The sequence below is a fragment of the Symsagittifera roscoffensis genome, chromosome 6 (genome assembly GCF_963678635.1).
Source record: "Symsagittifera roscoffensis chromosome 6, txSymRosc1.1, whole genome shotgun sequence".
NCBI classification, from domain to species: Eukaryota; Metazoa; Xenacoelomorpha; order Acoela; family Convolutidae; genus Symsagittifera; species Symsagittifera roscoffensis.
Genome location: NC_087067.1, coordinates 38,075,139 through 38,102,839, shown reverse-complemented (window position 1 = coordinate 38,102,839; position 27,701 = coordinate 38,075,139). Strand labels below are relative to the sequence as shown.

At 37.2% G+C, this 27,701-nt stretch overlaps 1 protein-coding gene across 2 annotated transcripts; it reads right to left on the bottom strand.

Moving 5' to 3' along the window:
* On the bottom strand, nucleotides 1–26,780 carry LOC134847635 (R3H domain-containing protein 2-like). Of its 2 annotated transcripts, none has more exons than XM_063864785.1 (18): nucleotides 26,654–26,780; nucleotides 26,525–26,577; nucleotides 25,339–25,600; nucleotides 25,104–25,260; nucleotides 17,102–17,311; nucleotides 16,513–16,737; nucleotides 15,022–15,190; nucleotides 14,661–14,851; nucleotides 14,047–14,330; nucleotides 13,633–13,790; nucleotides 12,951–13,200; nucleotides 11,911–11,975; nucleotides 11,283–11,763; nucleotides 5,244–5,446; nucleotides 4,421–4,555; nucleotides 4,175–4,249; nucleotides 3,509–4,088; nucleotides 1–1,204 (listed from the first exon to the last, which is right to left on the bottom strand). In XM_063864785.1, the coding sequence occupies exons 1-18, from the start codon at nucleotides 26,763–26,765 to the stop codon at nucleotides 1,065–1,067; spliced, it is 3,750 nt and encodes a 1,249-aa protein (XP_063720855.1). In that variant the 5' UTR covers nucleotides 26,766–26,780; the 3' UTR covers nucleotides 1–1,064. The 2 variants fall into 2 exon arrangements, with proteins under 2 accessions (XP_063720855.1, XP_063720856.1); XM_063864786.1 differs by having other exon boundaries at nucleotides 3,509–4,085.
* Nucleotides 26,781–27,701: the final 921 nt, after the last annotated feature.

The window sequence follows — 27,701 nt, the reverse complement described above, 5'->3', positions numbered from 1 at the left end:
TTCGTAAGAAAAATTTTCATAATTAATGCTTTGATCTAGATCTACATTAAAAATTTCGGAAAATATAGCCCTCTATCTTCTTCATTCATTCACTGACTGTTCAATTTATTCCTCATCACAAATGTTCGCAAATGGTTGGATCAAGTAGGCGAGATGGGTTCAATTGAGTTCATTCATTCAAGACATGGACATACGTATGAAATATAATCTGCAGATAGATCTATCTCTTTGTGACTGATTGTATCAATGCAATAATAATTCCACTTCGAAGAATGCGGCGATTGACTTTTGTGCAATCAACTTTCAGATATCATAGAAATAACACTTGTTCCTATCCATTTCACTTCAGAGTTCATTCATAAATACAATGCACTTTGCTCTTGCCCTCTAAAGGACATATTTACAATACTACTTTATTCCTCCAAAAGCCAGAAATTGTTAATTTTGAATTATTTTTGAAAGTATTTCCGGCTTTTCGTATCTTTGTTTGGCAGGGCAAAAATGCTACTCTTATTTAAATCTATATTAACTGAGTAACTAATACTAGCTTTAATTTGTATTCTATAAAGCAATAGTTGAAGAGTTGGTTTCCAGCATTTTTACCAAGACCTTTATAATTTAGCTTCTGTTTATTTTGGAAATTTGACCCGCAATTTTAAAGCAGCAGTAAAACTTTCGATGTCCGCTAAAATTGGCGGGATTACAAATGGTAAGAACCGAAGACGAGAAAAGAACTTTACTGCACATGTGATAAAACCAGGGCTATTTTGAACGCCACAGGAATCTTTTATTTTTACGTCCCGACCGGCTGACAAAAGACGACATTCCTTAGCAAAAATAAGTTTTCTCCGACTCTATACTTACTGAGACTGTTATCCCTTCATACTTCTTCTGTTCACTAAATTTTAGATTGCACATATCGATAGACACACGAGATGATTGTGAGAGCATCAAAAGGTCAATACTTCAAATAACTACTCAGTAGTGCAATGATTTATTGACCTTTAGGTAACTTCACACGAGTGACATACGTGAAGAATTTCGTTTGACCTTGGGCGAACAGGTCAGTCTTTTGAGACAGCAGATGCAGAGTTTCCTCCTTCCTTTGGATTCCCCCCGTTGGGTTTGTATGGACTGGATTCCGCTACAGCAGATTCTATTTTGGGGGACCTCGCGTTGCTATTGTTATTCACTCCATTGTAGCCTAAAACAATTTCAAGTTATAACGCATAACTAAAACCTGATGCGGACACTAAGTCAATAAGCATAGCCAACTTTTGAAAGTTAAAGAAAAAATATATGCCCCTAAAGTTCTTTGAATTTCAAAAAAATTATGATTGGTGCTTTTTTGATAAAATTAACCAACTTTGAGAAACTGGATCAATATGTAAATTCTTAATTCCGCTGGAAAATCTGAACATAAAAATCAACTTTCGAAACTAAAGTCGATCACGTACTTTCTTGAAAATAAAACGACGACCTATATCACCACGACCTATATCAGAGTCTTCAGTACGCTCATTACTCGAATTTAAGACAAAACACATCGTGAGGGAAAAAACGGCTGTCATGCAGCTGAAAAATATGAAGTTAGTCAATGTTAGATATTTTTTCAGGTTTTTAGTAGTAACCAACAATACAAAACCCAGGAAATTATTTTACGCAGCTGTAAATTTTACTAAAAAAACTGAATTTCAAATAAGCACTCAGCAATAAGCCAACAAAAATTGAGACCATACGCATGCAGCCGGAAAAAAAAACACTACAAGATCAAAATTTGAGTTTTTTAAACCAGGCTACAATAAAAACAGATATAATACACGAGGCGAAGCTGAGCTTCGCATCACTTGCAATTCAAAACAAGGAAGCAGCTACTACAAACAAAATCAAAACTGTCAAAAAACTAGATCTATCGAAATTAACTAGCCTAGTTTTGAAATAAAAACGTGCCAAGACAATAGAAGATAAAACTCAAGCGGTAACAAAGCAGAAAGAAAATTTATCAAGCGGTAACAAAGCAGAAAATACTTCGCCGAAAACTATTTAGTCCCCCTCAACCTGAACACACACGCATTTTATTCGAGGGTCAAATGAAATACTACGATGCCACTACGCCGATCGAGTATTGACCGGAACCTATTAAGCTGAAAAAACCTTAGCCGAAAAAATTATTTTGAAAAAACTTTAAAAATTATTAGGTCCCCTTCATCCTCGAAACACACACACACACACACACACACACACACACACACACACACACACACACACACACACACACACACACAGCTTGTCTAACGAAGCAATACGAGACCGCTAACCCGATATAATATAGGCCGAAACCTATTAAGCCGAAACAATTTAGGACTAATAAAAGTTATCATTAATTTGTAGCGTTAAATCTGTTGCTTATAGAGACTTCCAGGTAATGAGTCCAGATGAAAATAGAGATTCTTTTGACTAGGGTTATTTACGGGAAAAAAGTCTATTACCCGGTTGCAATCCCTTGCTAATCGCATGGGTATTAAGTCGAAACAATTTGAGCCAAGTAAGCACATAACCTATTGAGTAAAAAAACTACAAAAAAGGTAATTACATAAAATCGCATTTAGTTATTTACAAAAAAAAACAGATAAACAACTTCTAATTGTGGTTAAATTGCAAAAAACATTCCGCGCTGTGGCAACTAAGCAGACAAAACATAAGCAGACAAACGATAGCCCATCATTTTCTGAGCTACCAAAATAAACAGAACCTGGTCAAATCAAACTGAGAGACCTTTGTCGTTCCAGGAATAGACAGTACAACCAAGTTAAAAGTACCGAAAAAGATGTCACGTTGAATTTACATGAAAGTAAATTATTCGATATAAGATTCAATGTGCCTGAGTTGTTTATATCGAAAAAAAAGTTCTAATTTGAAATCGCTCGCCAATTGCCAGAGTAAAGAAAATTAAGTCGGCATAAAAAGAAACAAGACAAGCGAATCAACAAGACCGACATTTTTGACTATTATTTGAAAAATGTTTTAACGGGAAAAAGACTAGTACCCGGTAGCAATATTCTAACTAATCGGTCTCAAGAGTCAACTTATAATTGGCAAAAGAGTTCATTAAATACACCTTGTTCCAGTGGTAAAGAATGAATGCAAGAACTTTGCTATTTTCGCGCACATTGAAAAGCAATCATCAGTTGAAGTTAATCGAGTTTTCACTTAGTAATTTCATTTGAAACACAAAAATCAAGCTGGAGGTGAAAAAATTCAGCGAAGCCGGAAGATGGTAGAAATAAATAAAGACTTAATCGAGAAAACGGAAACAACAAAACACGGGCCTAAATCAGTGAGTTACACTTTCTAATTTATGCTTTTTTCGTTAAAACTCTAAAGGCTAATACTTCAAAGACAAATATCCCCCTGCAAAACTAAGGTTCAAAAAACTGTAAGACAAGATTCTCATGAATAAAACCCCTAAGTTAGTATATTTTGTAAAAATGGCCGTGCGCATTTTTACCTGCGCCTTTGTTTGCACTCAAAGTATTGTTTGGCCCGTAGGAAGCCTTGTTAGGAGTCGACACCACAACTCCCGAAGTAAACTGCGGTGCAGCTGCCGCGCCATACACCCCTGGAACAAATCCAGGCACCTGTCCAGTTGCTGCATACATTGCCCCCGGACCAGCCGCATTCATTGGTTGATTAGCCTGGCTCAGAACATACGATCCCATTTGTACATTTTGCTGCATGGGCGAAGCAGCGTTGTACACATTCATGAATCTCTCAGCTCCATTCTGGGATGCATTCAGAACCGTTTGGTTATTTTGTTGAGCATTTTGCATCATTCCATAAGATGAGGCCACAATCTGAGCTTGCAGATGCTGGTTGTATTGTTGAGCTTGCTGAGAATTTAATAGCCCTTGCTGTTGCAAAGCATTTGCAGTCACTTGCTGGTGATCGGAAGCGTTTGGAGCCATATAGTGAGGAGTATTTTGTGCATGGGGAGCTAGATGCAGTTGCTGATTCATCAGAAATTGGGGGGTTTGAGCAGCTTGCATATTTTGGGCCATCAGAGAAACTTGTTGCAAATTGTTAGGCTGCTGAAATCAAGGTAACTCTCTTACTTAATACTATTTTAAAGAGATCTCCTTGAAGCTCAAAAGAGCTGAAAATCAATTAAAATCACCTTTAAGTAAGGCGCCAAGTCTGGACCGCCCGTTTGACCGGGGTAGAGGGCACCGTATTGACCAGCCCCGACTAACTAAAACACAAAAAGACCGATTTAAGGATGCTTCAGTACACGAATCGGCTTTATCTTATTTACCTTCCAAATATGATATTCCAAGCAATGATAATCAAACAAAAATTATGTCTATTTGACATTGAGCTGGTGCTTTAAAACTAGCATCAAAAGGATTAATGTACAGCTTACTTGATTATGATTGAAGTTTGGAATGATAGCCGAGTTGTGATAACTTCCATCTCTGTTCATCGTCAACACCTGTCCCCCTGCCCCACCATGTGCCCCTCCTGCTCCCCCGTTCATTGATGCCATGTTCATCATTGCCTGCCAGATAACGCAGAGAAACATTGTAGACTGTAACTACATGCACTGGGTGGATCTAGATAATTTACGCTTATCAGGAGATGGATTTCTATGAATTTTTCAAAATTCATCAAACTTTCAACCATTTGTTAGATAGATTAAATCGATGTTTCAGAAATTACACTTAAATACGCAGTTGATAAGTGGCTAAGACATATCTAAGAACAACGAAGGAGCCATTTTTAAACCTAGGGTTTTTCAGTACGAATCCTGGTCTCCATAAAAAGCTGACATCCATATTATTACAGGAACTACTGTTATCAAAAACAACCTATGAGCTTAGCGTAATCATATCAAAGCTGATGCCTGTTCAAATTTAGAACTATCATTGGCTCTTTTATCTCTCCCCCCTCCCTCCCTCACCTCACATAAGCATCAATTTTCTGGAGTAACGAGGGGTTTTACAAGGTAAGATGTGAAGACCAAATATGTTTGTCATAGCCTAATTAGTTCGCATGCCTAAATTTGTAACAATCGAACTATCAGAACAGAGAAGTTAGAGGTGAAAATTCGCTGGTGGGGGGGGAAGAGCCCTATCATTGAGAGGTACCAAAAACAGAGAGACGCTAAGAATCAGATACGTGCATGAGAGCGCGCATAATTTGGCCCACCATATAAATTGAAAACTTTCAAACTCACAAAAACCTACATTTGCTAATTCAGCCCTCTGTTGTGCTGTAGCCGCTTGACTCATCCACGGCTGGTTTTGGGCGCCACCGGGGTTGCTTCTTGCCTGGTTCGCCGCCGCAACTGAGGAGTTGAACATGAGAGGACTGGATGCAGCCAGAGCATTGGCCCCGCCATTTGACTGCATTCTCAGACCTGCCATAGCTGCCGTTGCTCCTTGCACATCTAAGCCAACCATAGTTTCAATTTCTATGTACCATCTTCTTTGTTTAATTATCAGATAACAATGAGATAGAAGTTAATTAAAAGAGTTAAATACGGACCATCATCAGCAGCTTCATCTTCACTTTCTAAACGAAATATGAACTGACCAAACACACTGCCTACTTCATTCCCTATTGCAAATTTCAAGCTAGTTTTTGTTTTTACAAAAAAATTATGATTAGAATTTGAAAAAAAGAAGTCAATCTGCGCCTTGCAAATAAAAGCGGAAAAAAACTATACAAAATGAAGAAGTAGAAATAATAAAAATCTAGACTCGTAATATAACACTACTCTCTATAGCTTGCATGTGTAAAACAGTTTCACTTTATCCCACTAGTGAAACGTTAAAATTCATTTTGAAATTGAGAATCATGAGAGGTTTTTTTAACCAAATAATCTCGCTTGATATCAAATAATCGAACTTTAACTACTTTTGTTCCGATAACCGAAGACGATCAGTTTGAATAAAGTATTATATAATCAGGTGAAGCAGAGCTTCGCACCATTTGCGATATACAAAATAGCATCAAAAGTTAGGGACAGAGAAAGAAAGGAAAACTGCTGTCAGAAAATCAAAAAAACTAGATCTAATATAATTCTATTATAGTAGATCTAGTCATTATAGTAGATCTAGTAGATCACATGAATCAAGTTGCTTTTGAGAAAAGCATGTAAGCTAGTCGACAATACTTGAGCAGACACTAATTTAGGAAAAACAAACTCAGCAAATAACTTGAAATTCTGTAGAAAAAATTAAGTCCCTCCCTCAAAACACATAGTTATGAAAATTTATTGCTTACAAAAAGCAAGGTGAGTTCACAGACTTGTTGTTTGAAAAAATCTTAACTTACGAATTTGCAAGAAACAAATGGCCTGGAAGCTGTTTGAATTTGTTGAACAAACTATGATTGACACTTTTCTGATAGAAAAAAAATAAACCCAATTCGAGAAAATTGGATCAATAGACATTTTTTTTCGCAGGGAATTCTGTTCAGTAATTTCCAATTTCGAAATTAGAAGTTGACGACATTTTCAAAAAAATCTTGGTTGAAAAAAACTCAACTTACGAATTTGCAAGGAACAAATGGCATGGAAGCTGTTTGAATTTGTAAAACAAACTATGATTGACACTTTTCTGATAGAAAAAAATAGACCCAATTCGAGAAATTTGGATCAATAGACATTTTATTCGCAGGGAATTCTGTTCAGTAATTTCCGATTTCGAAATTAGAAGTTGACAACATTTTCTCGTGACCTTTACTATTTCACTGTTCGATAGTGCAGTTTGCCATTCATTTAACAACGGAAATAAAATGAACTTGAAACGCCTGAGGAAAAAATGAAAAAAAAAACCATCACGGCCTATATACAAGTCTGAACTACCTTCATCGACCCTTAAACACAGCCAACAGACAGTTGAAAAGAGGCAATGAACGCAAGGAACCTGAAAAAATAAATAGAATAGTAAAAATGTATGGATGTAAAGACCCTTCAATTTGAAAACAATTTATGGCTGAGACTTTTTTGTAACATTGACTAATTACAAAAAGAGTAACGAATGCAAGTAAACAATAAAAAAAATACTGACTTTCTTGAAAAAATTTTAAATTTCGAATTTCTTCGAGTTTCTAGAATGATTTATGATTGACGTTTTTTGATAACATTAACCCAACATTAAACCAGATCAACAAGTAAGGTTTTTATTCCCCCGGAAATCTTAAAAATAAATTCAACTTTCGAAACTAGAAATCGTTCACGTTTTTTGCGCCATTTCCACGTTCTTATTTGGAGAATTCTATTTAGAACACTTTCAGCGGATGAATTTCAACTGAACTCATAAAGTGCATATATACCAAAGTGCATTCAGAAATGCATCAATATGTATGAATGCACATCTGTAGTTATTAGAGCATTTTAAAACGTTTTTCCTGAAAGCAAACAAATCAGCAACATTCTATATAAGAGTCTTCACTACTTTCATTACTATTAAAAAGTAAAGTTAATCCACTCTCGGAATTCAGAATCTTGTTTTTCGTATGTGACCTTAACACAATTGCTGTTCTATAATAGTTTGTCTTCCTTTTAGCAGAGAACTACAATGCAGAGAACAAAATTTTTCCATAGAAAACCATGAAAAGTCAAATTTAAGGGTGAACAATTTTCAAATGAAAAAAAAATCATCACGACTGAAAAAAGAGCCTTTTTATTGACCCCCGGCCCTAATTCCACCGTTCTACATTTGGTCTTTTTACTGTTGCGGAGAGAGATGTCATCCATTTCGCCGTAGCCTGTCCCATCTTGAGGAGGCAGATGACACTGGGACCCCTCCAACCATTACCGAAGCGGGATTCGAGCGCACGACTTTTGTGTTAAGGCCGCGCTACGTTCATCAATTTTTTAACATTCTGCGAGAAAAGGATTAAAAATATTTATTTTCATTGAGCTAGCATTGACAGCAAAAGATGCAACTTTCCGGAAAGCTCTTTTCATTTCAGTTCACAGGTGCATTTGACTAAAAAACCAGCACATGAACTACGTCATAATCATGGTCAAAATTTGATAAAGTCGATAATAGCTTGAACTCAAATTTGCAATTAATATTTTAAACTTAACACGACTAAGATCAGAACTATAATGTCAGGTGCAAAGTTTATCACAGAGGTGAAGCAGCGCTTCTCAAACATTAGCAAGAATACGACAAAAAGCAGCTCTATACAGTGCAATAAGAAAAAGTAGAAATAAGCATCGAGTTACCTAAAACTCGTCTAGTCTCGGGTTCGATCTGCGACCTAGAGATTTTGAGTCTCACACACAAATCAAACAGCCACGCCTGCTTAACTATCAAAGAGGCGAAGCTTTGCTTCGCAAACACCAGCTAGAACACGACAAAAAGCAGCTCTATACAGTGCAAAAAGAAAAAGTAGAAATAAGCCTCGAATCAGCTAAATTCGGCTACGTCTGAGATTCGAACCTGCGACCTAGAGATTAAGAGTCTCATACACTAACCATTCAGTCACGGAAGCTTCATAGATACCAAACACTAGCCACAAATAAAGCGAGAACAGATGCTATGCAATTTTCAATGCTACAGTGAAATTTCCAAATAAGTAAACACGTATTATTTACGAGTAAGGTTAGAAAAAAAGAAGGTTCGTAACTGATCGCCAGTGTAAAAACCAACACTAGTCAAAAATAAAGCCGAGAACAGATGCTATGAAATATCTAATGCTATAGATTGTGAATACAGGATAGTTCCACCAATTAAGTAAACGATTTTAATGAAAATTTTTGTTTGCGAGATAAGAACAAAAAGAAGGCTCGAACTAATACACTAACGCTCTTAAGCTGACTACGCTCGCGGACTAAATCCCCCAGGATAAAATCCCACCGGATATAATCCCACAGGACTAAATCCCCCAAAGGACCGAATCCCCCTAGGACAAAATCCCCCATATTTTATTCACTATAATGGAAATCAAACTGTACACATTATATATGTTCAAGTTTCTATTGATTCCATTTTGAACTGACTTCCATTTATACATGCATCGCCATTTTGACGTGACTTTTTAGCAACTTTAAGATTCCAGCATTCAGTTGACTTCCTATAAGAATGAGCTTCGATTGCAAAAATTAATAAGCCACGTGGCACAGTCAGTACGACAAGTGAATGGAAAACAATGTTGATTCCTTCAGCGTGAGTTCGAATCCCAAATATGACATTTTGTGCAATCAATGCAGAAGTCTGTTAAATTTACCCCTAGGGGTAAAAAATCCCGCGCTTCCACTAAGGTGGGGGTGCGGGATGGTGTGAAAGGAAGTTCCCGATTCCTAGAAAACCATCCTCTTTATTGTGTCAAAGTTTCAGACCTCTAGGATCACGGAATGTTGATTTTGGGGGGTCCGAAATTTTGAACATGATTTTGAACTTAATTTAACGTTAATTTATGTTGACTGATAAACAAATTAACACCCGATATAGTCCCAGCAAAACGATTAGTGTAACAGGTGTGATACCAATTTGCGTGGTCGCAATTTAATCCCCCCATTAGCAATTAAACGTTTGCCTCGTGACGCAAAATTTTGTTCAGTTTGTAAAACACGTGCATTTTGTTAACTACCGACTCATTCAAAACAATTACAATGCAGAATAATAAAGTCAAATTTGTGTTAAGCAACAAAGGGGGCCAGAAAGCGCTTCACAATAACTACGCTTACTATAAGAAAAGAGAGTTAGTCAATTCTATTCAGTGGGAGTGCGAGTTGCGGCGATCAAAGAAACAATGTAAGGCAAGCATATGGACTTCAAAGGGCGAATTCCTCAAATCGTCGCCACATGACACACACACGGCCCAGACTATGCCTTAATGGAAACGTATACCATTAACGAGCAAATCAAAGCGGATGCAGCGGCCTGCACCGACTCTTCGACACAAAAGGTGCTGTCAAATGCCCTGGCGAAAGCCACACCAGAATGCTCATCGAAGATGCCGGTGGTGCCTCACCTCAAACGAAGGATTAGAAGAATCCGACATGAAAACCGTAGCCAGCCACCGATCCCAACAGGATTCGATTTTGAATTGCCTGTTCAATACATGCAAACCATGAATGGAGAGGATTTTCTTCTGGAAGATTCGACAGTCCCGGGAACCGGTAAACGTTATTTGGTGTTCGCAGCCAACAAAAATATCGAAATCTGAAACTCGTATGGAAACTGGTTCATCGATGGAACCTTTAAAAGCTGCCCTGATAACTTCTACCAAGTATACACTGTCCACTGCTTCGTAGATGGAACAACTTTTCCGTGTATCTATGCCCTGCTCCCCGATAAACGACAAGAAACGTACAACGCTTTCTGGTCAAACTTGAAAGCAGATATCGTCCCCCCCAGTTCAATCATGATGGACTTTGAAATGGCTTGCATTAATTCTGTGGGTGACAACTTTCCAGACACAGAAATCAAAGGTTGTTTTTTTTTCACTTCTCGCAAGCCATTTACAGAAAGATACTCGAATTTGGTTATGCAGTTCAGTATCGCGAGGACAAAGACTTTAACCTAGCTATACGTCTTTTAGCTGCTCTTGCATTTGCCCCGCCCTTACATGTAGAAGCCTGGTATAAACAAATACTAGTAACTTGCCACATTCCTGACGACATCAAGAATTATTTTGAGGACACCTTTGTAGGCAAAGAAATGCGAAACTCGACGAGACGGAAATCGCGATTCGACATGGATATGTGGAACGTTTACTTCAGGACCATTGACGACCTCCCCAGAACAAACAATGCCCTTGAAGGATTCCACCGTGGATTCGAATCTAAGCTCCAAATGTCAAATCCTGACATTTGGAAGTTCATTGAGGCAATTCAGAGGCAGCAATCACTGCAATCTTTCAGTTTTGCTCAAATGCAGCTCGGCAAGAAAGTCCATACAAGGAAAGAGGATAATTTTGGGAGGATAAAGAGAACTGTATGCTCTGCCGCTAACTACAAAGAGTTGGATTATCTTAAATCCATAGCTGTTAACTTGTCCTTTTAGTTTTAAGTCTTTAATCTATCTACTTCTTTTCTGTTAATTATCTTTCATCTTTTAATTCAAGTTTTAGTGTCGCTGTTTTGTTGAATTCGAATGTGGGGGATTTTAAACTAGAGACTGGGGGATTTTGTCCTAGGGCGATTTGGTCCTACGGGGGATTTAGTCCTGGGGGATTATATCCGGTGGGATTTTATCCTGGGGGATTTTATCCTGGGGGATTTAGTCCTAGACCCAGCTGACTAGTGTTAAGATATCACCTACCAATCTGGTTATAACTCGGAGCTCTTGGCAGCATCTGCTGGTTATACATTGCGGCCATATTGTAGTTCTGCTGAAGTTGCATCATTTGTTGCTGTTGCTGATGCTGATGTATACTATTCATTCCCCCTAAGCCAGCCCCATTCTGAAATTGGGGTTGGTAAGCTTGAGACAAGTATTGACCATCTTGTTGTAAATTGGGATTCGAATATTGACCAAATGCTCCTCCTGCTACAGATTTACTCGCGGCACTAGTGACATTGGGCGGGGCAGGGCTCTGTTGTTGTTTAGACTGCTGCTGTTGTAACTGTGGTTTAGGCTGACTGAGTAAAGCTATTTTGGGGTTCATATGAATATTATTTTTTATATTGTTGCTTGGCACTCCATTGGCTGCGACCGTTGAGATGTCGGATGTAGTGCTTATATTGCCATATTCATTCGGGTTTTCAACTGCAAAGCTTTCGGACCCACAAGAACTGTCCGCCTAAAACACCATATCTAAGTTCACTGAGTTTAAACAGTATTTTTTTCTGTCGGTCACTAGTTTTTACTGTCGGAGTCACCAACTTGTTCCCATCTTATAACTTTCAGATTCAAGAATCTTGATGGTTATTGAAGCTATGAAACTTACCGAGTTCTTTTTCGCGCCTTCCTCGACGTTCGTTTTCTCAGCATTGCTAGTCAATTCGGTCTCATCTAAAAATGGGTTAGCAATTTATACCAAAAACAGTAACTTAATTGTTTTAGTTCTAATTACCAACATACACAACCAACAACTTTCTAATATAATTTCGAGCTTTTAGTTGAGCGATACAAAACCAGAAAGCAGTTAAGTCGAAAAAAATTTGAAAAATGTCGAAAAAGCCAGATCTATCAAAGTGAATCAGACCTATTTTTGAAATAAAAATTTGCCAATACATGAAAATATAAAATTCCCATAGAAAAAAATATACCTAGCGTTAACAAAGCCGAAAACACCTTAGCCGAAAACAACAAAGCCCAACTTTAATTTCTCGCAAATGGAACAATATGAGGCCAGAAAGCCGATATAATATAAGTCGAAACCTATTGAGCAAAAAAGTAAAATAAAAACAACAAAAAGCCGAAAAAAAATACAACTAATAAAAAATTCTGAGAACAAGTTATTCACGGGAAAAAGGCTAGTACCAGATTTCAACACCCTTGCTTATAGCACGGGTAAACATAGCCAAAGAACAAGTGAAAAAGAGTCAATGAAAGCAGGTAAAAAAATACGGACTTAATTTTCGAAAAAAAGTCAATTCTTGAATTTCAAAAAGTAGATGGCCTTAAAGCTCTTTGAATTTCAAAAACAACTTATGAGTGAAACTTTTTTTGATCAAATTAACCCAATTTGAGAAAACTGGATCAATATACTGGATCAAGTAACAAAGGAAATTAACTGAACTCAAAAGTCAAAATATAAAAAATCAAAAGTCAAACCGCAAAAAAGTACATTTTAAAACTTTATCTGGAAAGAAAATCATCGCGACCTATATGAGAACGTGAACTACGTTCATCGACTTTCAAAAATTTGAATCAGGTTTCAGTTCATGGGTGAAATTCGCTTCCTTTGAAAGATTTTGAACAACTTGAATTGGTTCTTTTCTTGTATAAAAATTTTGACTCAATTTGACTCAAGAAAAAACTAACTGTTGTTGCTTTTGGGCACTTGGGCGCTATTAACATTGGGAGCTGCAGATGGAGTTGTTTCTTGCTGTGGTTGAGAAGAAGATGACTTTTGATTATTGGCACTTGAACTGGAGACAGTAGTAGACAGAGAGTCTCCACTAGCACTTCCACTCCCCATATTGCCATATGGGCCCAAATGGGGAGGGGGTGGGGCGGGGACATCACCCTTGCCACTTGGATATGGCAGTTGAACTCCTGGTTGCATCGCTCCCTGTTAAACGAAATACACTCTTATCTACGTGTAATAACTCATATTATGCATATTACATTACGTTATTCCAGGAACTCTTTTCTCAGTCAATCAAAACATACACGCGAGGACACAATTCAGCAAAATTTGAGCCAAAAAATGGTTCTAAACCGTTTCAAAAATGAAACAGCCAGCCTATGCACACTTTCTACAACAACAGGAGTCCTCTATTCAATTGACATTTCGATCATCTGGAGAAAAAACGCTACCAAGAAAGCCAACTCTAAGAAGTTTGACATACAGAAAAAAAAACAGTGCATTTGACGGTCTTATAAAATTAGAAATCTACCGGATCAAATGAAATCCCTCCAAATTTCACCTCCGAACCAAGTTAAAAACCTCTCCTTTAGACGGATTTGGGAGGGGATTAAAATTAAACTTGGCCTAAACTACCTTGGCATCCTGCAGCATCTGACTCTGGGCAATACTAAGTCCATTCAGAGTACTAGCAGCCGCCATCTGAGCACTCAGCATACTTGGGTTCAACAGAGCCATCGCACCCACCGGATTCCCCGCATGTTGCTGCGCTAGAATCCAATTCAGAGGCACGCCTGAAAAGTTGTAACAAAAAAACTTCTGCGTATGCATACAAGATTTACTTTTGCTAATGACCGTATAGCTACTCCTGATTCATTATATATTCCTAATAAGTAACAAGTAGTTAATTACATTTTCCTTTCCGAGAATTTTAACATTTCAATTAAGTAACGCGTGTGAGGCTCATATGGACTCATTTTCAATCCGTTCTTCGGTCTAGTTACATTCTGAGCACACTTTCGCATTATAAGAAGAAAAAAAGAACATTACCTGCTGGGAACTGTCCCTGGTTAGCCCCTTGAGGCCCTGAGCTCTCCAGGAGAGAATACGGGGAACCCATTGGAGGAGCTCCGAGGAGTCCCGATTCCTGCATTCCCATGGGTGCTCTCGGTTGTCCAGCGAAGTAGTTGAACTGCTGCAAATTTCCCATTGGATTGGCAGCTGGGTTGAACATGTGAGCGAAAGGGGCGTTGCTTGAAATGGACATGGGTCCTCCTGCTCCGAAGTTCGACCCCATCGTATTGAGAGATGGAACCGACTTGCTGTTCGGAAATCTACACCAAAAAAAAAAACAGTTGACTGTATGTGATTACGTTTTAAGCAGGAATAGAACACTAGTTCTCTATAAAAAATTAATCGTGATAATGCCTACGAAACGCATAAAAAATTACACTTTAAGCATGCTTCCTGATTAAACTATGAATCTTTTTAACTACCCTCCTTCCCTACCCAAAGGGTGAGTTGACTAGTTACTTGTTACATAATTTGTTTTCTTCGAAGCTGTTGATTTGTTGGGATAATCTTTTTGGATCTTCTTGGCAAGCTACCATAAGGGACATAACTAACTAGATCTCAAAACTTCGTAGAAGTGTTTATTGTGGTACCTCAACGCTTTAGCAGCAGGAGGATGCTGGTTGGGAGCCCTGTTTCTGAAAGACTGAGGCGCTTGTGAGTTAGAGTTGTTGATATTAGGCCGACTGGAGCTGTTTTCAAAACTGGCCCCATATCGACCAATTCCCTGATTCGGAGGCACTTGGTATCCTCCCGACGGTTTGCGAGGACCACTGAAGTTTACCTAGACAGCACTCGATCGATAAATTAAATCCATCAACAAACAGTCTTATTGATGGTTTCTTTCATTAACTTAAAATTAACTTCTTTTTCGCCTGCTTCTTATATGCATACTTTGTTCCGTACAACTGAGAGCATTTGCAATTGAGAGATGTATCCACTACCTACTATTACCTGCTCTTTATAAGGCGCATTGAGCCTCTTGTTCAAAGGCAGTGTGTTCGGCTTTCTCCTAAAAGATCCCTGCTGACCAGAAGCGAGTCCAGTACCAGCCATGATCGAGTTGCTATCAGGAGTGTAGTAGCCAGGGTTATTTCCTCTAAAATCCATCTGGTTGGGATACCTGAAAAACAATAAGTGTGCTATTCTTTGCTGCAGACTCTGCGATGAAACAGGTTCCAACTTAGACTGAACTTGATCAGCTATTTATACCACTTAATGATAATCTAGACATTAAGGTCGACAAAAAAATGAAGGCCATAGAATTTATATATAGTGTAGTAACCCAACAAGTTAGCGATGAAAAATAGTTTTTCTCTGCTAATGGGCTCAAAGCGAGAAATATTAAACATAGCCAACTGACAGTTGGAAAAGTTATGAACGCAAAGAAATTTAAACTTTTTAAACACTTCAGCGCATTTTAAAGAAAAAAGATGTGCCCTTCAAGATCTTTGAATTTCACTAAAAAACTATGTTTGACGTTTTTTGAACACGAACCCAATTTGAGAAAACTGGATGAATAGAAAACTTTTATTTCGCCGGGTAATCTTAAAATTAAATTCCATTTTCGAAAATAGAAATCGATCACGTTTTTCGTAACCTTCACTCTTTTGCTGATCAATAGTGTAGTTTGCCTTCCTTTCAACGAAGGAAATGAAGTGAACTTCAAAAGAACACAAAAGCCAAAACGCGAAAGAATAAGCCTGAATAAATTTTATGGAAACAAAACGGAAAATATCATTACGACCTACATACGAGTCTGAACTATGTTCATCGACTCTCAAACAGACAGTTGAAAAAAAAACAATGAACGCAAGGAAACCGCAAAAAAAATCAAAATTGAGCAAGAAAAAATTTTTAAGACTTTTACCTGAAAAAAAATCACCAAAATGTGCATTACTCTTCATCTTATGTCGAACAAATGTACCAAAACATTCAATGGGGCAAACACTTGCAAATTGACTTATTTATATACGCCTAAGTGCCGATTGTACCCTGAACCTTAATATGTGATTGAATGAACGCAGAGGGAGTAACCTCCCATCAAGTCATAACAACAACAAACAAGCCTCGCCTAAACCACATTTTCAATTGCAGGGACTTATTTCTTCTGATGAAAATAGTAATTGTGGTTCCTGCTATTCGCAGAAGATCTATCCGAGGATATCGAGCCAGGATAAAGATAGTCCGTTCACTTCTTCACATTCCAGTGATTTTGATGGCGAAGGTCTTTTTTTGTTTGCGTCTAGAGCTTTCAAGGTGTACCAGGATTGCAGCCAAAATGAGCCAGGCTGTTGTAGGCTAGAGGTCAAATGAGATCTCGTCCTCAAGTACTATTATTGCCATGACAGGGGATCGATTACACGATCTGACTCTCGAATTGACCGCTTTACCACTATGCAAAGTGCCTCCCATAGAAATGAAAAATTGTAGTTTAAACAGTACCTCTGATTTCCGCTCGGCGGTGCCCTGTTGCTTGAGGAGTTGTATGAATTGTGGTGATGACTCATGTTGTTGTTGTGGGAAGAGGAAGTAGTGGATGAAGAGTGGGAGTGTTGGGTGGCGGAGTTTGGTGACGTCATCATGTCCTCCCCACCATCCCCTGTCCCCCCTCCTCCCCGCGAGTGATGACCACCAGTGCTGCCAGATGGACTCGCCATCATTCCTCCGCTGAAACAGAAGAAATACATAACTCTATGATCGCAATGGTAAAGACTGATCTGCGTCACAAATACCAGAGGTGGGCCTTTAAAGAGCTGTTGCGTTCCAACTGCTGATTTAATAGCTGTTAACACTCAGTGTTCATGAGTTTCAAAATGATTGAAATTTTTATCAGGATTATAGCACTAACTTGAAGACTATTTCATGTCTCATTGATTTTTGCCATATCAGAATAAAGAAGAGTTCATGCTAAGAAGTTTGCACAGGCATTTTCATGGTCTGAGTTTCAAATCGGCCTGAATCATCACTGGCCGAATTGTCTCTGTGCCGACTGAGACACCAAAAATACATTATACAATTTGGCAATACTCACGCTGTAGCTTGTTGGGCTGCTGTCCCATTATTCCCAATCCTCCCACCACCCTGGTGGATTGAGGCGGAAGAGGGAGGGAGGGGGGCGTGATGTGTGTGTTGTTTGGACACGACCACACACTTGCCACTCTGGTCCACGTGGTGGTACAGTCGGTAGTACTCGGCCACTCTGTGCACCAGCATACGATGGTATGACGTCATCTCCTCAAACCTAACAAACACAAACAATTACACATACATGAGCGAGAAGTAGAGAGAAAAGTATCACGCACCAGGGAACCGTGCAGAAAATTCAACTGACTTCTGGGTTACGAAGCAGTATTTAGACAACCGCGTATTCAGACTCGTCAGTAAGTAGACAAATACTGTATTAACCAATCAGAATCGAGACAAGAAAGAAATGATTAATTAATAATTATTTATTTCGTAAATTTGCTTCCTCATCTCGATTCTGATTGATTAATATGGTATTTGTCTGCTTACTGATAAGTATGAATACGCGGTTGCCTAAATACAGACCGCACTCTTGACTTCTGTTATTCGGCCCAAAAACCATGTTACAGGTGTATACCTTTGGATCATAAAACCGGGTCATATCTTTGGATCATAAAACGTGATAGGTTGAACTCGAGATTCTAAGCGAAGTGTTGCAATTGATTTTGAACCAAGCTCAATCAAAATGCTTACTCGTAAGTTTTGTCTCGCCTAATCTTACGGCAAAATGAATGACGTGCGTAATCAGTATTTTTCAAACAAAAATTTCAAACCTTTAGTTTATTTGTTGTTAAATATGAATTAATTTTAACTTAAGAATATTTTTTTAAGTATTGATTTAACGTTGTAATTATTTCACTGTTGCTGCACATTAGTTCAATCCCATTAAAAATTGCAGTTAATTTTTTCTTCCCAAATGTATGAAAAAACTTTTGGGTGAACGCAACATCGGCATTTAGCGATATTTGCATTCCTTGGTTTTAACTAGGGTATAAGAAGGGTCATTTTGAGGTTGAGCTCGGCAAAGAAAAACAAATGCATCTGATTAAATATGTCTCCATGAAGCATGACGTCTAATATATTCACCCAAAGGCCTTTAACCAATTTGCAACTTCCAAGTTCGGTACAAGGTTACAATCAAATACATGCAAAGATCCGCCCACATCGAGACAAACCAGAGTGATTAAAATCAAAAGTCAAGGACAAAAATTAGCAGCGTGAATAAACCAGCCAAAAATTGCGTAAGTTTTTTTCTCAATGTTCCTGTTAACTGCTCAAGTAAATCTTACGTAACTTTTGGTTAAATTTCAGGAGTTTTCTATACCACCGGTCCAAACAATGTGATCAAGATTTAAAAACAAAAAACAAGCAAGACGAGTTCGGTTAAAAATTTATCATCGAGTTGCTTTTGGTCACGACTATTATTCGATCGGCCAAATTTCTGTGACTGAAAACTGCATTCAAAGCCAGTTCGGCCTTTGACATTCAAAGTGCCTGTCAATTAACATGAAATATCCATTTTTCTGTACCAGCAAATGTATCTCATGAAAAAGGTATAAGCAATAATTTAAACAATTTCCTTTATTCATTTTCTTTGCCAAACTCCTATCCTGCAAACGGCAATTGAATATTTCTTCAGCAAAAAAAGTTATTCCTAATAGATAAGTAAACCAGTGCCTTTATAAATTTGTTAGAATTTGACTGCTCTTTTTCAGGTTCCAATAAACTGCCTTCGCGCATCATAAACAGTCTTTAAAAAGCTCCAACATAATAATAAAGCCAATTAAGCCTGAGATTTGAATGTCGATATTAGCAATGAAAATACATAAGACAACACATTATTTTGCAACATTATTTTGCATGAGTTTTGAAAATCTCACTCGTTTTGGTTGAAATCGACAAAACTTGCAGCTTCTGATAAAAAACCTGAATGATTTTCAAATTTCGTCAATTTCTGAGAATTAAGTGAAACGAAACGAACGCAGACCATGTTTTCTCTATCTCATTTCGAGATTGTGCGTTAAAATGGTGTTTATTAATACATTTAGAGAAATAAGTGAGCTATTTAAAGCAATAGATGAAAAAACACCGCTTTAGCTCAGCAGTAATCAATTCATGGTACAACAAAGAAAACGGATTAGCGTGAACAAATTATTCTTAAACAAGACAGCTATACTCCGGTGAAAGCAAAAAACTATATGCAGTAGAAAAGTATGAATCACTCGTAACAAATTGATCTCAATCAATCTAACTGCACTAAAAGAAAACTTCTAACCAGACACTTGCTCTCCCAAGTGTAAGAAGCTGAAAAAAATCATTCGATCGTTTTAAAAGTTGACATTTCTTGACCAGCAAAACGCGGTATATCTTCAACTCGTGAATCAACCTTCAAAAATATTGTCATAAAAATATGTCAAGTTTAAGAAAAAAAATCGATTACCTTAAAAACCTCGGGAACACATTCATTTTTCCAGATTGATGCTACACTTTGAAAAAACGCAGTCAGAATAATGTTCACAATTGGAGGTGAGCTATCAGAAAATTCCAAATTTACCCCTTAATATTGTTCCAACCATAGGTGGATCAGGGAAGACTACGAATGGCGACCTCTGTAGATGATTAAGAGTCGTATCATAATTGAACACTATCACTCGAGATTGAATTTCATTTAACTTCAGATTGAATTTGAAACACTTCAGACCTTTCAGAGCATTAATGGTAATATCAAGTGAAAAAAGTGGGATAATTTGAAGTGAAACAAATCGAAACAGGCGACCATTCGTAATGAGGATAGCCAGTTACTGTGCAAAGTAGCACAGAATGTTCCGACCATAGACTTAAAAAACTACAACGCTTTTTTGGCGTAGTGTGATAAAAGCTGAACAAAAAACTGGGGATTAGGTATATTCGACAATCATAGTAAAATAAGTAACTTGAAAAACAAATTTTGAAGAATTTTGAAATTTTTTGCAGGTTTTTTGTAAATTTTATTTCAAAAAAGCACTACAATACTCAAAATTAACTAAGGTTACCCAAATAAAACTAAGTCTTTACGTTTTGAATTAAGCTATTGTAAGCTTTTAAGCAATTAAAAGACTGCCTTCTCGCTTTATTCGCTCGAAATAAGACGAAAAATCGAAAATTCAAACCTGTTTATCTGGACACTGGGAAATTTTTTAAAACATTTTGTTGTGATTCGAATAAAGACTGTAAGGGCTTCAATATGATCTATCACTAAACCCAGTCCGATGATTATTTGTGGTACCTGATTTTGCGTGGAAAACAAAATTAAAAAAAAACACCCGAATACAAAGTTCCTCCCCAATTTCAATGGTCGAAACAACAAGCGACAATTCGCATCACTTGCGATACAACAGAAACTAAACAACTCAAACTAGAAAACATTAAAATAAAGATCAGATGCGACGCTGCGCATCACAAAAACTACTAATGACACAAAAAGCAGCTATATAACAATGAATAAAAACGAAATATAAGCTTTATATTAGTACAACTTTCCTACGTATCGGATTTGTACCTGCGACCTCGAGATGTGGAGTCTCACGGCCACAAACGCTTAGACACAATTTTGCACACAATTTGCATGTAAACATTTGGAATGTAACAAACTAAAGGCCTCTACACTAAGTTTGCTAGTAAAAACTGGAAATCAAGAAACCAAACTATTTTGAAATTATGAATTTCAAAAAAATGACAAATCGAGTTGGAAAATCTCTGAAACCAAATTTTAATTATTGTACTGTTGCTTAAAGCAAGTAGCTTTTTTCGGTTCAATTGATGGAACAAAAATACATCAACTGAGGTAACTTATTAGAAGTGATCGAAGGTCAAAGCACATTTTTTCAAAAAACCGTAGAGGTGCCACCGAAAGTGGCACCAATATTTGAGACTTAGATTGGAAAAAAGAAGAATGATGTGAAAAAAAATCGTTGACTAAACCAATTTTTAGCAAAAAAATGAATCGGCATTAGTAAAATTACACATTAAAACAATAAAGCATAGTTAACAAACAGTTGGAAAAGTGGTAAGAACAAATGAACCAAAAAAGTTTATGGAAACTTTGAACACTTTCTAGCCTTCAATTTTTGAAAAAATTATCGCGTTGAGGCTCATCAAATTTCAATACAGATAAGACGTTGAGCTTCGCACCACTTGCGATACAACAAGTAAAGGATTAAAACAGCAAGACCCTCAAGAACTATCAAAGAAGACTACGAAAGTTGTAAGCGTACAAGACACTAGAAAAAATGAAAATCAATTTTTTTAAATGTTTTAATTTATTAAAGTTCCAATTTGGGTTAAACTTGAGCATTCAAAAAGTTAAATTTGGGGCCAAAGTCTTAACAATCTCATGAATAATATCGAAAACTTATAGGAAACAAAATATTAGGTAAATAAGCAGACAGAATTGAAGCCGACAGCCAATTAGCTGAAATTCAACAACAATTGTTCGGTAAAAGTTTCCAAAAACCTACATGTTCTGCTCAAATATAATCTACGAAAGCCAAATATGTAAAGAAATTAAGGTGGTTTACAAAATGCGGAAGCTGAATCGAGGGTCCTGGTCAGATTCGAACCCAGGACATTTGCCTTTTCAGGCGCATTCGTTACCTCCAGGCTAAGTGCGCTGGAGACAGTTAATATGAATCGGTTATGAACTAAGGTACTACCAGGAGTCAGTGAGTCCTGTGGATAAAATTGTTTAAGGCAAAAAGTCTAGTACCCGATTGCAATACCATTGCTTATCGCAAGGGTTAAAGTCTTAAAAACATAGCCAATCGAAGATTGGAAAAGAGTAATGAACAAAATACACATTAAAAAACTGAATTTCTTGAAAAAATTACGAATTTCAAAGAAAAAAATTGATGCCCTTTAAGATCTTTGAATTTCTAGAACAATTTATGATTGCTGCTTTTTTGATAATAAGAACCAAACCAACTAGAGAAAACTGAATCAATAGGTAAACTTTTATTCCACTAATCTAAAAATCAAATTCCACTTTCGAAACTAGAAATCGTTCAAGCTTTTTTGCGCCATTTCCACGCTAGTATTTGGAGAGTGCTATTTACGTACCTTTTAGCAATAGCAAACTAATTTCAATTGAACTCAAATTGCATATATACCTTAATGCATTCATAAATGCATCAAAATGTATGAATGCACATCAGTAGTTATTAGAGAATTTTCCTGAAAAAAAAAACAAAAAAAAATCAGCGACCTAAATAAGAGTCTTCACTACGTTCATTACTCTTAAGCAAAAAACAAGGACCAAAACGTTTGTATGTGTCGATAAAAGATAACTAGGTGCTCAGCTATAGGCGGAGATAGGTGTTTTGATAACTTTGTTAAGCAGATGTGTGATGATATGGGTTATTTAAAAAAAAAGGCCCAAAACCATAGTTGTTTCTCTTAAAATAACAGAGAAAAGTAAAAATATATGAGAAATTGAAACCTTCCCAAGACATAACATGTTTCTTACAAAAAACCAAGGAGACGCCGCTTCCATATTAAAAATTTTTGCAACCTGTTCATTCGATTGAACCCTTCATCTCAGATTTGACAGAATAGTTTTAAGGAAAATCAAAAAGTTTCTTTAAAACGGTTAAAAGTTCAAAAACTTGACTTTCCGAAAACAATATCTTTTTCTGCAAAAAGGAGGTCGTAGCCGCAGGTCGCAGTTTTCGAGAGAAGTAAAAAAAGTTTCCAAAAAATGGTCCATAAACCAAAAATTTTACTTTCCGGGAATCATAGCTTTATTTGTGAAAAATTTATAGGCGTAGCCGCTCATACAAAAGAATTTCGCAGAACCTGTTATTTCTTTTGAACGCAAAAACTCAGATTACAGAGGGTAGTTTTCGAAAAAAAATTGAAATAGTTTCAAAAAACGGTTAAAAAACAATCATTCTTTTCCGAGGGGCACTTTCCAAATAAGGTTGTTTCGATTAAAGCCAAAAACTCAGATTTGGGAAAGTAGTTTTTGAGGAACAAAAAAAACTATCTTCAAAAAACGGTCGTAGCCAAATATGCAGGGAACTTTCCCACAAACCGTTTTTTGGATTGAAGCTCATTTTTCAGATTTGGGCAGGTAGTTTTTGAGAAAATTCAAAAGAATCAATATATGGTCAAAAATTAAATATTTGTTCTTTCTGAGGGCCATAACTTTTGAGTAAAAAAAAATAGGCTGTTGATCATACTGGGCTTTTCCAACAGCCAGTTGTTTCGATTGAACCTAAAAATTTACCTTGTAATTGAATTTATTATTAAGCAAGCAATTTATAAACATTATTTATAAAATTAATACATCCGTTAAGTAAGCCGACAAAAGTTGGGACCAAATCAATGTAGCCGACAAAAATAAATTTCATTCGGAAAACTTTCCCCGAAACAAACATCGTAGTCAGGAGTTGAGCATGTCAGCACGCATGAGCATGCGACATGAGCAAGTAGGCAATTACTTTAAGTACTTTTGTTAAACTAGTTAACCCAAAGAAAAGTAAACATTCCGATTTGATAACGCTTGCTAATCGCAAGCGTAAATACTAATAGTGATTGGCGTTTTTTTTGTCGAAATTTCCCATGTAGAGAAAATTGGATCAAAAGGTAATTTTTCATTTCACTGGAAAACCTGAAAATAAAAATCCACTTTCGAAATGAGAAGTCGATCACATTTTTTCGTGAACTGTACAAGTATGCTGTTCAATGGTGAAGTTTGCCTTCCTTTTAATTAAGAAAATGAACTGAAATTACAAAAAAAATCAAAAGTCAAGCAGAGCGGGCGCAAACTTCAATAATTCTTCCTGACTTATATTAGTGAAAACCACTTCGTTTTTTGACAATTAATCAAAAAACAATTCAACTACAAAAAAATGCTTGCATGATAAAAACAAAATCAATGATGCATCATCTAAGCAGACAGTACATAAGCAGTTCAACGAACAGCCGACAATTTTGAAAAATTCCGCCGACAGTTTCAATAAGATTCTGACCGAATTTGAACTTGAGAACATTCTGGTCTTAGGATTAGATGTTACCTCTAGTCCAAGTGCGCCCGCGAATATCTATTTTTGCACCGAAGTTTCGACTAACTTATGAATAAAGTTCCAAATGACTCAAGTGATTTTGTTAAACAATTTGTTAACAAAAAATTCTGAATTCCGTTTTGCTCATGCTTGCTAATCGCATGCGAAATGAGTAGGCACAAAACGTTATGTTATTGCCTTTGAAAGATAAACAACTTCCAGCTTGCATCCTTTTGAACTTCCTTTTGAAAAAACGGGGTTTTGCAATGACAAAAAACTAACAGAAAAAAAACGTTCTAAATGGCGTGATGAGACGGAATCCACTGAAGATTTATTCATGCCGGAAAAACTAGATCTACCAAAATGTGCATGTGTTTCTCAACTTGTCTTAAATAGAGCTCGTTTTGGAAAAAAAACATGCCAAATTAGACAACTGAATGCTAAATCGCATCAGGAAATCTAATGAGCGGGAACAAAGTTGAAAAAACCTGAGCGTACGCCTGTTGAGACGACACAAAGTTTTCAAAAACTTTACTCAAGAAAGCTCAATTAAAACACACGCGCGCATCAAGAACCAAAAAACTCAAACTAATCAAAATTGGATTTGAGAAAATGATTCCGGGATTTGTTTAGATGGAGACAGGTTGTTTAGATGGAAACAATTATATGTTCCAATTTTGAAGAAATTTCTCAAAACGAAGATTTTTTTCGCTCAAATGAAGATTTGCGTGAGTAGCAGAAAAACACAGACCCGTTTTTGTCGACACAGAGACAGCTTTTACCAATCGGAATCACGACTGAAAATGCTTCAAAAAGATACCATTCTCGATACTCTATAGATCTTTAAGTACCTAATTTTGCGTCAAAAAAGAACACCCAACACCATAGTTTCTTTCCACCTCCAGAAAGAGGTCGGAGCAAAAAAAAAACATGAACTTTACAACTTAGTATCTGGTGGATAAAAATTACCTCTTGTAACTGGTGGCCTCATCCACCATGAACTCAGTGAGCTGGGACTCAATCCACTCAACAGTTTGTCTGTCTTTCTGGTTTTTGCAGATATTGACGTTCAATATTCTCAGGACAAATTCCTCATACTCTTCGGGACTCATGCCGTTCGATGAGCCTATTTGAACATAAACACCTAAATATTTATAACAAAAAACTTTCAATTGGAAATAAATGAATTTTCGAGAGCCCTCACTCAATGGACGCGGGGGTGAAGATGGCTCTTCGCTTGCGTGTTGACTCTGATGAGATCGAGCAGCTTCAGCGCGGGTACTAGCCAGTTCGACTGAGTCATAGCTCGAGGAATTTGAAGCGATGATGTCCAGCTGAGTCATTTTGAAACTATCAGAGTTATTTGTAGCTTCGCTACTTTGACGATCGAAATCAGATACACCACCGTTCTCTATTTTATCATTATCATCAATACTAGGTGCTGGCGCTTCAATCTTGGTAGTACCCTAAATTCAATCATTAATGTATTCACCTACTTATGATACAACAAACAACAAATACAACACAGGCGAAGTGACGCCTCGCAAACAAGCGAGAAAACGACAAAAATAGCACTAAAAAGGAGAAATAAGACTCGTATTAGTTAAATTCTTGATAAGTGTCGGGTCTTGGATCATGAATCTGTGCCACGGGTCATGCAAAAATTCATAACATAAGTCACCAATGATGCAGCTATAGATGCTAAAAAACTGTCAATTCTACGCAGCAAAAATGTCGCTTAATATAAATATAATATGGCTAACTGCGGCGTTGAACCTCCGACAAGTAAATGACTCTCAAGTCCTTCCCTCTGAGCCACGGACGCTTAACTAACGACAAACACTACCCGCCAATTAAGCAGAGAACAGATGCTATGAAACTTTCGAAGATACAGATCGTGATTATAGCAAAAGTGCCACCGAATGAACCCTTTTATTTGCGAGTTAGCTTGGGAAAAAAGTTGCATCGTACTTTCACACTACGCTCCGCGTCTGTAATAATGAGCAATGAACTTGTCAGCATAGTCCTGCCGAATTCATGAAACTTGTTGAATATAATGAAAAATGGACAAAAGTGATAGAGGGGTCCCAGTAACAACCAAGTATGATAGAGGGGTCCCGAAATACGATGACTCTAATCAAATATAGCAACTAAGTATATCAATGTACGCTACTCAATTTTCAAGACTTTTTCTTAACGTTGATAATCTGCCGCATTTGCGCTGTCTGAAATTATGCTTTGCAGCACCGAATAAATAAATTATACACTTTTGAAGCTTTGTATTTACATTAGGGACCATGATAATTTGTTGGGAAACCCACTTTTACATTTGAAATGTTCCTAAAATGTTCGAAAAACAGCATGAGAGTTAAAAAGCATAAACAACAAACCTTTTCGTTTGCAGCTAGCGCTTCCTCAGCCTGCTCAGCTGGAGTTGGATCTTCTGAAAAATTAATTACATAGATGTTGAACTTTTTAGTTGAAGTTTTTGAACAGTCCTGAAAATAATCATCACTCACTCGCAAAATGCTCGATGATATCTGATGCTGGAGCCTCGTCTCCAAACTGAATACTCATAGCGGCGTTTTCTTTATTTTCTGGAAGCTGGTCGCTTGTTTCACACGTTTCCATCTAATCTGAAACGGCCTGTTTGTAAAAATCTGACTCAATTGAAAAAACAAATTCCCGCGATCTCTGTACACATTTTAATTTTTACAAAAAAAAAAACTGAGAGCAAAATTTAGACTGACAATCTGAGCTTATCAGACATTGCAAAACGATTACAGTCATAAACGTTAAAACAAGTGTGCTGCATCACGCCGGTTAGCACAAAAAAATTTCGTGTGTTAAGTAACATTCGCCCGGAAGTACATATCGACGGAAAACAAAGCTACGTCCTAAAACGACTAGCTAGTGTCTAAACACAGCTCTACATGCTTTTCACCGTCTCTGCCAAAGCCAGTTCTTTTGGTGGTCTTTCTAACATCGGGTCGACAAAAAACGTTACTATTTCCGGCTTCGATCAGAACGCTCCGATTAACTTAATTATATGCAAAATAGTGAGCTCATGGCTGGGTCTCAGTATCCCCAGACCACGGGGTCACTCCTAAAAGCAGGGCTACTTTTTATATATTATCTTACTATTGTTTTTTTTCAGTAGATAAAAATCATCATCTCCATCGAAGATGGATAAACCCTTTCCCCCAACTCCTAGCTTCTCATTATCTGAAAACGAATTTGGTTTTAACTAAATTCAACTCAAGACATTCCGGGAAGCTAAAAGTTGTTAAAATGACGAGTTAAAGTTCTCTCCCGAGACCCTTCCAGATTCTGGAATCCTGAGAAATAACGATCTTAGTTCTTCTCGGAAGGCTGGATACGTCGTCCAAACACCATTTCTGGTTCTTGTGAATTGCTCTCTAACGATTGTAGCGGAACAATCGTTCTAAATCGGAATGGTTTCTGACAATTTCTGACCACAATCTCACTCTTGTAACATTCGCCCGGAAGTACATATCGACGGAAAATAAAGCTAGGTTCTAAGACGACTGGCCAGCGTCTAAACAC